Source organism: Panicum virgatum, chromosome 7K (assembly GCF_016808335.1).
Source record: "Panicum virgatum strain AP13 chromosome 7K, P.virgatum_v5, whole genome shotgun sequence".
NCBI lineage: Eukaryota > Viridiplantae > Streptophyta > Magnoliopsida > Poales > Poaceae > Panicum > Panicum virgatum.
In genome coordinates, this window is record NC_053142.1 from 23,970,741 (window position 1) to 23,984,571 (window position 13,831).

General features: G+C 39.3%; 1 protein-coding gene and 1 pseudogene across 1 annotated transcript; one reads left to right on the forward strand and one right to left on the reverse strand.

Annotated features, from left to right (window-relative positions):
• Positions 1 to 815: 815 nt before the first annotated feature.
• Positions 816 to 1,753, reverse strand: LOC120642959. The gene is made up of 2 exons (XM_039919518.1): positions 1,538 to 1,753; positions 816 to 1,390 (listed from the first exon to the last, which is right to left on the reverse strand). The coding sequence occupies exons 1-2, from the start codon at positions 1,569 to 1,571 to the stop codon at positions 921 to 923; spliced, it is 504 nt and encodes a 167-aa protein (XP_039775452.1). The 5' UTR covers positions 1,572 to 1,753; the 3' UTR covers positions 816 to 920.
• A 5,263-nt stretch (positions 1,754 to 7,016) lies between these two features.
• Positions 7,017 to 9,917, forward strand: LOC120640028 (annotated as a pseudogene).
• The last annotated feature ends 3,914 nt before the right edge of the window (positions 9,918 to 13,831 follow it).

Here is a 13,831-nt window from a genome sequence, read left to right on the forward strand (position 1 = left end):
TAGTTAATTAAATTGAAATTAATTAAACTTAATCTTTATGTATCATTAGTAATATTAAACCTAGTAGCACATGTCATTTATTCATGATCACTTTTAAATAGTTCCACTAAATACATTATTATTAATACTTAAACTAATATATCACTAATCATTAGTTATATATATATATATTTAATAGTTTTTCTATGTGTACGAATGTTACGGATATTGTTGAATACGGATGTGGAATCAGATAGAAAAAAATGAGGAAAAACGAATTTGGATATATCCACTTTAGTACCACATTACAATCGGATACGGATACGGATATCCATATTAGGTGCGAATACGGATACGGATGCAAAAAATTCGGATAACCATTTCCACGTTCCCACCCTTAATGTTTTTATAACCTAAAAAACTGATGCAATGTTGTGCAGAGATTCAGCCTTCCACTCGATATAGCAGTATAGAAACTTGCTACAGGGGCATGGTCCACATGCAGAGGCAAAGCTGTACATATTTTCATTTTATTAATTAGGGGGCATGGACCAGAAACAAAATTATATAGCCATTAAAATTTGCCAAAAACAAAACTAGTTATTGTGACCAAAATTTCACAAAAAAAAAATCCATGCACGAACAAGGCAGACACCGTTCTTCCATTTGCTCTGCTGTCGGTTGGTAGACACCCAACTCGATTAAAGACCGTCATATAGTGATTGATATATTGAGAATGACTGCTTTGCAAAGTGCCTAAGCAAAAAAAAAAAAAGATACAAAGAGGTACGAAGGAGGGATTGCTTTGCGAAATGTTAACATAGTTAGAGGCTGCTTGGTAGCACTTACGTCTTGCACCTCGATGCTTGCGCAAACCATTATTGTACACTAGGGCAGTGGTGGACCAACTTACTGACCAATAACAAGTTCATACAAGCATATCAACCATTAGCATAAGCAAATTTAATACCTTCCATAATTTCAGAACTGAAGTCATTGTTCAATACATATGTGAACTTGGTCTTGAATTTCAGGAGCATATTCATATATTTGCTTCCTAAGCGCTGGTCACAGAGAATTTCATTTGGATTAAACTCAGCAACAGAATTACCCAAATTTGTTTGTAGCTCTGGATGATCAGGTAGTTCCCTTGGCTCCAAATTTACTTGTGTCTCTGTTGGCATCTCCTGTGGCTCCAAAATTGCTTCTGTGTCTGGTTGATCTGGTAGTTCCCTTGGCTCCAAATTTACTTGTGTCTCTGCACGTATCTCCTGTGGCTCCAAAATTGGTTGTGTCTCTGGTTGATCTGGTACTCTTTGTGCCTCATTGTCACTTGAATTTCTTTCAGTTCCATGACTCCCACCACCAGGTGCACATTGATTCCTTGTGTCAATCAAGAAACGCCTCATTCCTGAAAGAAACCAATAACATGGGATGGACAAATCAAATATTGGTAGCCAAGAAGATCGATCCAACAAAGTGGTCGTTCAGTGAAAAAAAAATGAAAATTAACATCAAGAAGACAAGAACAAGAATCAATTATTTAGTTACTACTTACCAAGTTGGCTGAGCTTCCGCTTTTTATCTGCCATTCTTTGATGAGTGAGTTGATCGATAGTTGGAGCTTAGAGCCTTAGACGCTGCAGATGTCGGCGGCTTCGAACCTGTGCAAGAGCTCAAGCTCGACGACGCGACGCGACGCCAACGCGTTGAGCCGCCGGCCGCCGTCCGCCGTCGACCCGCTAGGCGCCAGCAGCAGATTTTTCGATCGGAATCCGAAATGCCGGGCAAAGGCGGCGAGGGGATTTATCGATTGGAATGCGAAACGTCGCGGCTGTCGTGCTTTATCGTGGTTGCATTGGGCTGCAACTTCAATTTACCTATTGGGCTGGCAGCGGGGTATAGTCTTATTCTATTGGGCTGCAGGGCATGGAGCCCGGGCCAGTGTCCAGGCTCGCCGGGCCTTGGGCCCACCCCTGCAGGGGTTTGTAATCTTACGAGATTTTTAGCCATTTACTATTTAGCCCCCTCCCTCCCCCACCCGATCCTGTTATCACGTTTCTGGGTCTGCATCTGCCATAGAATTGAAGATACATATGTTAGACCTTATTCTTTTATAATTATGCATCTCTAATGTACATAAATGTCACCTGTGACATTCGTGTATATGTAGTGTGCGTGAGCCGAAGTTTTAAATCTCCGGCTATTGCTACTGCTAAGCTGTTTGAGGCAAATGAAGCAATTTTTGTTTATATACAATTTAACCACTATAGTCTGCTATAGTCTCGTTGCTCCACTAGTCTGCTGCGGCGGCTTCAGCGATGAGCCTGTTCATCATCTTCCACCGAGTATTGTTCATGCTCACCACGTCATGGACATACACGCTGTAGGACTCCCACCACGTCTATAGACTATCGCAGATATATGTAGAGGCAAAGTACTCGTCGGAGTAGCGGAGAAGGCACTCCTCGTACAGGAGCGCCCCGGTCCGGCCGCTCGGACACGCCGTGCTCACCATATAAGAAGGCGCCCTGTTCAGACACTTCTTGCAGTCAGCCCAGGCGGTGTCGGCGAAGCACATGATGACGCCGAGCACCGAGTCGTTCGGATCGCCGAAGGTCATGTTGAGGAACCCGGCCAGCGTTCGTGGTGGCGCCGGGCAGAAAATCTGATTCCTCAGCGGAGTGTAGAGCTCCTCAGCAGTAGCGCACCCAGCAAGGAAGCTGGCGGCGATGAGGAGAACGAGCGTGGCGGGGAGACGGCGGCGGCGCCAACCACAACAAGCCATGCATGATGGGCTCTGTCCTCCACTGTGTGACGTGGTGATGGATTATTATTGCATGAGAATGATCTCCGATCCACCATTACATACACGGCAACGTCGATCGAGGATCGGATCGATCGGAGACCAGTTCCAACTTCCAACAAAGCTGGCATGCGCAACGACAAGGAGCACGGAGGGGAATCCAAAGCCCACACAAACCCGGCCAGATTGGAAACTAATTTCCCGCTCACCACCTCTACACACAAAGCCAGATTCTCTCTGACGTAGTGGTTCTTTTGGAGAACGGAGATAACAAGAATCACTCATTTATTTTCACTATAAGTTAGGAGCTAAAATCCTCGATCTTCAGTCTCCACAACTCACTGTTCAATCACTACACAATCACCGATGCTCCCCAGTTTTCCCTTGCTCCTCATCAGAATCACTATAGTAGAAAAAGAAGAAATGAAGTTTAAAGAATTAGGAAGAAAAACTCTACCAAACTCACCCTCACTAGAGACAGATGAGCGCGCACAAGGAGCCTGAATCGAAGCCGATTCAAACTCCTGCTAGGTGTTGCGATTGGGGAAAAGAAGAGGAGAGTTGGCGCTTATGGGACCTAGCTGGCAGTGAACAAAGAAGACAGTGGGGGGAGGCGATGCAGGGGGCATCTATTTGTCGCTTTAAGCGACTTCACCCGATTACATCGCAGAAGCATCAGCGGACGGGCGCGCCCGCCCAACGCACGCGTGGGAAGTGGACGCGGAGGCTGGGGCCCAACACTTCAGAATGTTTTTGTTGCGGAAGAAGTACTGGGCCCCATTGTAGGCCCATAATTGCGAATTTGACTATTCTTTTTTATATATATTCTTTTTTGAATGTTCCACCATTATTGCGACACTTTAGAATGATTTTTGTATATTCTTTTTTGTATGTTTGAAACGTTACTAGTTGTGTGGAAACAATGGAACATTTCTAAATGTTCCGACCAAAGAATTGTCAAATTTGTTATATATGAATGGAACATTTTTAAATATTTTTGACAAATGTTTTGGAACATTGTAAATGTTCCGACCATTATTGCTGATGTAGATTTGCTTGTTGACATCCGCTGATTCTAGAAGAACCCTACATTCTATATAAGCAATAAAGTTAAGAATATAGATTAGGTAATCTGAAGTAAAAAATGAACACCAGGAAAGTTATGAACACTTCATGATGTTCTTAATGATTAAAAAGAATTCAGGTTTGTTCAGAAACATTTTGAGTGTTTGGAAACAATTAGATTAGTTTGGGAACATCTCAGAGTGTGCTGGAAAAATATTTACATGAAAAGTTTCCAATAAATATTGTTAAACACTTCATAATGTTCTGAACGATTAAAAATATTTTAGGTTTATTTGGAAACATTTCAGATTGTTCCAAAATATTTCGGACATGTTTAGAAAAAAATTCAGAATTGTACTAGAACATTAGAACATTTCAAAAATTTCTAAATAAATTTTGAAATGATTAAAAAAATTAGGTTAGTTTGGGAACATTTCAAAGTGTTCCAAAAAACATTTAGATTAGTTTTGGGAACAACTCAAAGTGTGCTGGAAAAATGTTCATGAAAAGTTCCCAAAAAATGCTATTGAACACTTCAGAATGTTTTGATTGAGGTTTGTTTGGAAAACATTTCAGTTTGTTCCAAAACATTTCAGATATGTTTGGGCAAATATTTCAGATTTCTACTGGAACATTAGAACATTTTGAAAAGTTCAAAACATTTCATAATGTTTTTGAGTGATTAAAATATTAATTAAATGAATAAAGTTTAAGAAACTATCTAACTGTTGCTAATTTAGCACAAGAAAACTATAAAGCCAACGAGATGAACACAGACATGCTAATCAACCAATCTTGTAGAATTAACATCCACGGCAAACAATCTAATGAGATTCCGTGAAAATGAGTAGAGTTCATTAAAGACATAGGACAAAAAAGTGAAACTAAAATCAGTCGGCAAACATTTGAACACAGACATAAATGAGATGGGAGAATGAACAACAGGGACAATATGATAAAGTAAGAGCCCGTTTAGTTACCAAAAATTTTCACCCAACATTTTTTGCCTCACCTTTAGACACATATATGGAGCATTAAATGTAGTTAAAAAATAAAACAAATTGCACAGTTTAGATGTACACGACAAGATGAATCTTTTGAGCCTAATTAGTGCATGATTAGCCATAAGTGCTACAGTAACTCACATGTGCTAATGATGCGGTCAAAGACCTCAAAAGATTCGTCTCGCGGTTTCCAAGCGAGTTCTAAAATTAGTTTTTTAATTAGTGCCCGAAAATCTCTCCCGACATCTGGTCAAACATTTGATGTGACCTTTGTACCAAAAATTTTCATCAACTAAACACCCCCTAACTAATCGATGATTCTTCATGCATACTTCGTACTATATTTTGAATAATCCTATCTAACCATTCACCTCGACATGAGGGGACAGAGAGAGAAAAAAAAGAAAATGAATAAACAGCTGACAGAAAAGAACTACGAGAAGGAAAAACAACTGAGATAAGAGGAAAATAAACTTTCGAAGATGCTAGGAAGGAATCAGCAAACAGCATTAAAGTGAGGCGATCAAGAAATCCGACAACGGGGAATGGAGTCGGCGGCGAAGAAACGATGGAAGATGAGTGGGCAGTCTTAATATGGGCCGGAAAAAGGTTTAGTGGGCCTAAAAAAAGAAACGGAATACAAAGGGCGCAGGCCGCGCGAGACAACAAGCTTCTGCGATGGCATGGCACTGGGTAGCGCGCGCGATAAATAGGCTTTGCCGGCAATGCATGCGTCCGTGGCTGGATTTTCTTGACGGGCTGGCACAGGTTATGGGATGGAAAAAGTCTAATAATTTACCTTGTGGTTGTGCGATTTTCCTCCTGAGTTACGAAACCAATTTTTTGAAATCACACTCCATTTTTTTAATAAAACTGTTTGTTTTTGCACTTTGGATGATTTTGATAGTGGTTTTGCTGATATGACAACACGTTAGAGAGGGTAAATCAGACTAAATTGAAAGTTTAGATATGAAAATCAAACTAGAAATGGTGTTTTTGTTAGTCCATATATAATGTATGGTGTTTTTGTTAAAATGTTAGTCGGATATTGGTTGAATATATCTGATTAAATTGTTTAATATCAAATATACAACACATAATGGTTAAATTGTATTTGTCTTTGCCATCTAAAAAATATTTGTATTTCTATTTGGAAAATGAAGAAAATATTAAAAAATGTATCCAAAGAACTATATGACCCTCGTTGGTTAGGCTTGGTCAGAAAATATATGTACCGTTTACCCCACTAGTCATCACTTCAGTTGGAGAAATAAAAAGTTTGCCCCCCCAAAAAAGTGTTGTGGCAATTTCCCTAGGAGGGTGTGTTAGATTTTTGGCTAGTTTGACAATTATTAATGAATTTGAACAAAATCTTATTCATGTAAAACAAAAGTTTATAGTTTGCCAACACATCTGTAAAATATCCATTAAACAAGATGAACAACTGGCAACATTAAAGGTTTCAACTCATCCAAGAAGGGCTAAATAACTGAGAATAGAGCAATTAGTCATCATTAGCTGAACTGTACGAGTCGGCCACCAGTAGCAAATTTATTCCCAGATTTGTAAACTAAGTAGTGCTTGCACCTTTCTCGCTTCTGTGGGCTGACCTCTGTTATGGATTTATTTTTATTTGCTCTTGAGACGCCGGTGCGTAGTGGGGTTCTAAACCTTGTCGATAAGGTAAAGAGAGGTAAAGTTAGACCTAAACTGACTTGGGATGAGTTGGTTAAGAGAGACCTTAAGGATTGGAATATCTCTAAATAGGTAGCTTTGGATAGGGGCGCTTGGAGATTAGCTATCAACGTGCCTGAACCGTGACCTTTGTGTCTTTTGGGTTTCATCTCTAGCCTACTCCAACTCGCTTGAAACAAAAGGCTATGTTGTTATGGTGGTTGTTGTAGTATTTCTGCCTTTTCTTTTCGAAGAATGTTACTAATTACTGTAAATCGTGAAATATGTTTGTTGACCAAAAGTTAGCTAGTTGGTACTGAACATGTTATATTCTTTGTACCAGCCTCAGATTAATACTTTGCATCACATAAGTCATCCGTTACCGTTTATGGTCTCTTGATTTGTATTCATATTGCTACTATCACTTGGAAGGTCAAATTGACCAACATGTCGATTTGTATTCACATTCTTGATTTTATTTCTATTTGTTCCAGTGTAATCTTGTTCATATCTTAAATGAAGAAACTTGGTCTGGGTGTCTGAAAAGCTTCTCAGGCACAATATGGAGTGCTTTGCTTTATATTTTTTAGCACTCTTATGTCTCTTCAGTAGGAAGTCTTACTTTACTGATGGCGTCATGTTCATTCGTACCATCCAAACTATCAAGGAGGAGAAGAGCTATTATAGGCGGCCTCCATGTTTTGGCCCATTTAACTGCAGCGCTACTTTTAATGTTGCTGCTGGAGTTGGGCATTGAAATTTGTATTCACAATCATTTATTGGCAACTTCAGGTATGCCATGCCATAGTGTGCTTCCTGAATTCTTATCATAGGTGATGGGTCAAAGTCCAAGTGAAAGCTGTATTACAAATTTTTTTGTACGTTATCACACTCTGTATGAATGGTATCGATCCATGGAAAGTGAGCATTTTCCAGATCGTACTGGTCTTCATGCTCGTTTGGAGCAATGGACTCTGGGACTGTACCCAGCATGTATAAAATACCTTATGTCGGCCTTTGACGTCCCTGAGGTAATAAGATTTTCTGGAAATGTTACAGTGTGTTTGTCTTGACATTCCTTGACGAATGTATCTGAAGTAAAGAATTTTTATATATTGTATGGGCAAGAATTAACTATGATCTAAAGGGCGTACCTAGTGCGAGTGCTCCCACGTTATGTGGGGTCTGGGGAAGGGCCATGGGTGTTATCTAGCAGCCTTACCCTTGCAGTGCAAGGAGGCTGGTTCGAACCCAGGCTGCCAGGGCACAAGTGAAAAGCTCACTATGATCTACTGTAAAGAATTTTTATATGTTGTATGGGCAAGAACTAGTAATCTAAGTTCACAAATTCAGAATTTAACTATTTTGAAAACGTGATGCATTACAGTACAGAAGATTAATTTGTCAAGATTTGGTGCATGTTACTGTTTTGTTTCCACAGTCCACGTTTTGTAGACTTTAGCAAGCATCTAACAGCTTTTTACATTTCCTCGGGTCATGGCGGTGACAAGAATAAATATATGCAAGAACGGAATGATGTCTCTTTCGCGGAGTGTACTGATCATGTACTACACTTCTGTGTTTATCTATTTCTGGATTTTCTCGACCCCAGTTGTTTCTCTCATATTTGGTAGCTACCTATACATCTGCATCAACCGGTTCCACATACACTTTGACGAAGCCTTCTCATCACTGCGCATCGCAAACTATAAATCTTTCACAAGGTTTCACATTAAGAAGGATGGTGATCTGGAAATATTTACTCTTGCAGTTGACAAGGTAACAGATCAGCCTGTGTTCCTTTGCTCCCATCTGCTCATGACTCAGTCACCTTATGTAACTGCACACTGGTAACAAAATGTTTCTTTGCCCCCAGTGGCGGAGGACGAAATAAAATCAAGGTATGGCGAACTCAACACACCATATCAAAGGTCCTCAAATCTGTTGTCCAATACAGCCAAATTCACTGAAGCCGATAAGAAAACAAGTGCATATAATTTTTTGGGTCAAATTGATATGTAAAAAATTGCAAATTTCCTATCCCTATTGATCCATCTTCACTTGCACACAGTGCCCTTTAGGTTTAACCTGATGTTCTCAACTCTTGATCGCTATCTCAGTACCTCACTCCTCCCTTACCTGCTAGCTAGCTAGGCTGCTTCGTAGGTTTGCTTGGAGTTGGGGGATTGAACCTGCATGCCCGGCCGTCCACGCTGGCGGCCAGCAATTGCAACGCTGTGCTTGCGTGCGGCTTGCGCTTGTCCACCGGCTGCTGCCCCTCCGTTGTCTCTGCCGCGCTTCGCAATTCGCGTCGATTCAGGAGGGCCGGTGGGGTCGTGGGAACTAGGATCAATGGGCAAAGCCGCAGAGGTTGTGCTTCTTCTTGCATCTGTGCATCACGACAGCAGCCATCATGATGCCAGGACCAGGACAGGTGAGGAGCTGAGGGTATTTGCAGCTGAATCAAGGTATGGCAGGCGCCATATCTTGTCATACCGGGTCCTCCGCCCCTGTTTGCCCCGCTGTGAATAAACAGGTCCCAAAGGGCTGCAAGTTGGATCCGAGGTGGGAATCAGAGGGAAGAGGGCCTCATCAGCTCAGCCATGACAGGAAGCATCCAAGCAAGTGGAGGTCAGCCTCATCACTGGATCCTGTGAGATCTGTAAGGGTTGCTGATCATTTCACCATCGAAAGAACAAGAACCCCAGATATGGAGCCATCTTCCTGATTCTGCAGCCCTTGCTGTCCCAAGGAGTTGCAACTGCTAGCTAGAAAAATTAGAGATTTGCTCCTTGTCAACTGATTGAAATCTGTGTTAGCTCTCAATCGACGCGCTGTTACGTCCAATCTAATACAGATGGAGGAGATCGTCTTCTGTGTATTTTAGCCTATCGGACTCGCTGTGTCTGTTGTTTCTGCCCCGTTTCACCCTATCGGGTCTGCAAAAATGTTAACAGGTCATTATCCGTCCACCATTTCCTTTTCTCTTTCTAAAAGCACCGCTCCCCATTTGACGCCTTGTTTCCATCGTTCAAGGGGAAAGCCAGATAGGAGGCAGCTACAGCATGCGGCAGGTTCTCTCGCCGCTGGATCGAGAGGAGGGGGAGGAGCAGGAGACGAGGGCGAACCTACGACCATCCCCGCCGTGTCTACGTGCCTCATCGGAGCGCGGTACCAGAGGGGAGGGGGGGGCAGCTTCCCGTGGTCTTGATGTAATCAGGCACCCCCCTCGATTAACCAGATAAGCTTGTTTTCTGTAGGTTTTTGTTTGTACTATTTTGTGTGTGCGCGAGAGGATTCTAGGATTAGTGGCTTGCATAACAGATTAGCATCTTCAATGTATCTAGGGTTTGCTCGTTGTGTGTTTTTTTCTTTGCAATTTTAGATAAAATTTTTAATCTAGTAGTGTGTGTGGGTAGGTGGGGGAGGGGTAGGGATTGACTGGAGTAGTGGTGTGATACGGATTTGTGGCATGGATGTATTCGATCTATGGTTAGATTCAAATTGGAGATTTCCAGTTTACATGGGTTCAATTTCTGCATATCAACTAGCCTCGGTCAAAAAGTTTCTGTCAAAATTGTTCTCCATTTCTTAACTAAGCAGGAAAGTGGCAATAGCTTCTTTAATTCAACTGCTCGGTTGATTTTGTGATTTTGTTTCTCTAAACGTTTAGTAGTTTGGTTCAGTGCAGCTCAACGTTGATTCATTTTTGGTAGAATAATAGAAGCAGTAGGTAGTCTTTTGATGCTTTTGACCAATAGAATACGTGACCGCTGGCTCTTATGTTTAGAGAAGTAATCTTAGCCTCCATTCTGGTGGATTAAAGTGTCATTAGTTCTTCATCACTGATTTTGTAATTAAAGAGAAGTCCAGCAGCTACCCAGTAACATTGTTTTAGCTATAGCTACTGTGCAACCATCTATGCTTATTATTGTTAGCTTTGTCTGAAGCACTCCAATTTCTTGAAATTGGATCTCATGTTGAAAATCATGCCATTGAGTGGCATGATTTTCAACATGACACCCAATTTCACGGAGTTGTGGTGGCATGAATCGAATTTTCCCTTGTCTTAACACATGTTACTTGCACTGTGGTCTTAGTTTTTGTTAGCCAGTAATTAACGAGGGCTCTCTTTTTGCTTTTTACCTCCACGATGCAATAAGTAGTATGTATAAATATTACACTGCTGCAACTTCTGTAATTTTAACATAATTATACTATAATTTTCTATCCTATTTCAATTTTTTTGAAGGAGAAGTATCTTATTTAAATTTGACTTAGACTAACCAGCAGACTACTCTGTGTTTTTAAGGGGATATTAAATACATTTTTGCGTTCTGCTGTTTTCAACTTTGGGGCAATTAGGTTCCACTTTTGCTCCGTAATCTATATGGGTACTAATTAAATCTGATTTTTTAGTTAATTGCTTTCTGATTTTGTTGCTTTGTGTGAGACTTACTGAGAAAGAGGGAGGGAGGGCAGTTTTGGCTACAACACATCAGCATGTTGCCGATGGATGTGTTGGTGAGGATGGGGTTGGGTTTCAAGCATTCCAGTGCCTCCTGTTAGGATGGTTAGCATGGTCACAATGTTTTTCGAGAATGCTTGATGAATTTTGGCCTTTTTCTGTTGTTTTCAGCTTACATGTGATTGAGGAACCTAGGGAGATGGTTAGTTGACCATACATAACATGCATCTATGTGGGTTGTAAAATGTAATATTCGAGAAAAAAATATTTTTCAGCTTCATCAATTGTTTAGCCTATGGAACTTGTTGTTGTGCAATGTGTGTAATCTGAAAAAACTACATGTAAGGTTTAAGTGGGTTCAATAATGTCATACCTTTTATTTTGTACGTATTATAATAATCTTTGTATTACGTCTTAGTTTTGTTCTTCTGGAATTTTTACAGAAAAATAGTATGGCATATAAGTATATTAATATATAAATGGAAACATAACACTCATATTAGTTAGGTGTGTAAGTCCTCTTTTGTCTTTATGATTTGCATATATAAGATTCCTCTTTTTGGCAATTCACCGGCTAGCAGTAGACTAACCAATGAATCTCTGCTGCAGGTATTAATCAGATTGTCACGTTTTGTGCTAATGGAAAACCTGCAGGATGGTTATATGAAATTTACACAGTGAATTTTGTCAATTTCAATATTCTTTCTATGTAAAGTTTTTGCATTTATTAGATTTTATGTGTCTTTTGATTATTTTTGTTAGGTAAACTTGCATATATCCTCTTTGCATATTCTTATAGACATATGCGATCAATGAAAAAGAGAAAGGTTTTGTATTATGCATATATTTAATTTAGGCATTTTATTGTTGCTTGTTAAAATAATGTGCTTAATTCTCTTGGCTTTACTATCGTGTAGAATCAAATGTAAAGCCTTTCAGCTTTTGAGGTTTAGTTTTCATGATGTGCTGCCACCAACTGTCCTAAAATTAACATGATAATCAAGTTTGTAAATTTAAGTTTAGTTAGAAAATGAAAAATAAATTATACTAGTAAACTAAATACGCCTTAACATAATATTGTAACTTTTCTTTCTACTGTAAATATGCAAGCACGCATGTGGGTGAAGTTTTTACTGTAAAAATACAAATAACATTATCATAATTTTTCTATAGCATGTCATCTTGTAGGGTTTAACCACTTGCATGCACAATCTGATGCTTTTGTAATCCATTGAAATAATCTAAAATTTCTGTGTGTGGCCTATGCCATCTTTTTGGGGGTTTGATTAGCTGAACTATCTTATACTTTGTAATTCATATAAAACTCTCGAGCGTATTTATTTTATTTGTCATTTTGATGGGTTTATGTAAGCACACGGTGGTTTGATGGTTATAAGTATTTTAATGAATCTAAGAGTAGTAACAAAGTGAGGAAAATATGGTCTATGTTGTTTGTTGTGAGCATTATCATAATTTTCTTTTTTTCTTTCTAAAATCACAAGTTGACTATTAGCGTATTTCCTCTTCTATTACAGGCTTTGCACCTAGATTCTATTTTCTTTTTGTCCACCTATGCCATTGAAACTTAACCTTATTCTGTATAAATATTACACTGCTAGGAGTTATGTAATTAATTGATCTTTCTCTATAAATTTGGTTTTTGTTCTTTTCAATAGTTAATTTCCCTTTTTCTTCCTAGGATTTTTTGGTGAGAAAAGTACTCTACTCTTGAAACGAGTGAAGATGCTAATAGGGTTGAATTATGGGGAAATAATTTATATAGAAGAAAATGACATAAATTGTGTTAAAGTCATCTCTGTTATGTTTACCTTTCCTGTGGAGCCATGCTTCTAGTGCTATATGCCATCCAATTATTCAATGCAAGTACCAAGAGACAAGTTGATGCATGGTTTCCCTTTTATGCAGGCACTGGAATGGCTGAATTATTGAAGTGATGTGGTCCCTGAGAATGAAGATAGTACCCAATGCACGAGATTCCCTTTCTGTGCAGGCATTGACACAACAAAATAGTGGAAGAGATGTCGCTAGCATCACACAACAAAGGTTCACATCTTAGACAAATATTTTTCTAAGATCATATTGCTCCCATTGTCATACTGTACCCTTTCCTTGTTATCATCCATCCCTCTAAGCTCCAATTGCTTTCGATATACAGTACCTTGGGTGCTACTGTTTATTAATTTTTCGCCTTGCAAGTGATCAATTTAGTGTGCATGTTAGTATGTTCATGTTCTCTCTACAAAGATCATTACCTAAACTGTTCCAAAATACTTGTATGCTAAAAAACCATCGCTCATTTTTTCTTTTAATACATATATATTGTGTCTTTATTAGGCAATTTTCTACAGCCTCACCTGCCAGTTGAAAAACTAACTAGTCGTGTATATGGATTTTACACTGTAAATTCTTTATTTATTTTTCAGCTGCCACTTGAGAAACAAACTAATAGTGTATATGAGATTGACACTGCTAGTGCACTCTGCAATCTCACAGTCTAGATTGGGTGTAAATTTTTGTTTATATTTTAGTTTGATCGGGTTTGGATAGAAGATAAGGAATAACAAAACTGTAAGAAAAAAATAATTAATGCGAGTCTTTTCCTTGTTGGCCCTTAACCAATGCATAATATGTTTTTTGGCGAGGGAGTTGCTTCTCCTTGAACCGCAAAATTGTAAGCCCACAGATTTGTTAGAACTTATTGTGTTTGTGTTGTTTTTTAAGCTAAAAATGGATCTTTGTTGCTATATGACTATATATGCATGTCTAGGCTTAGCTGATATGTATCTAGTATCTACCATTTTTAATAATTAAAAA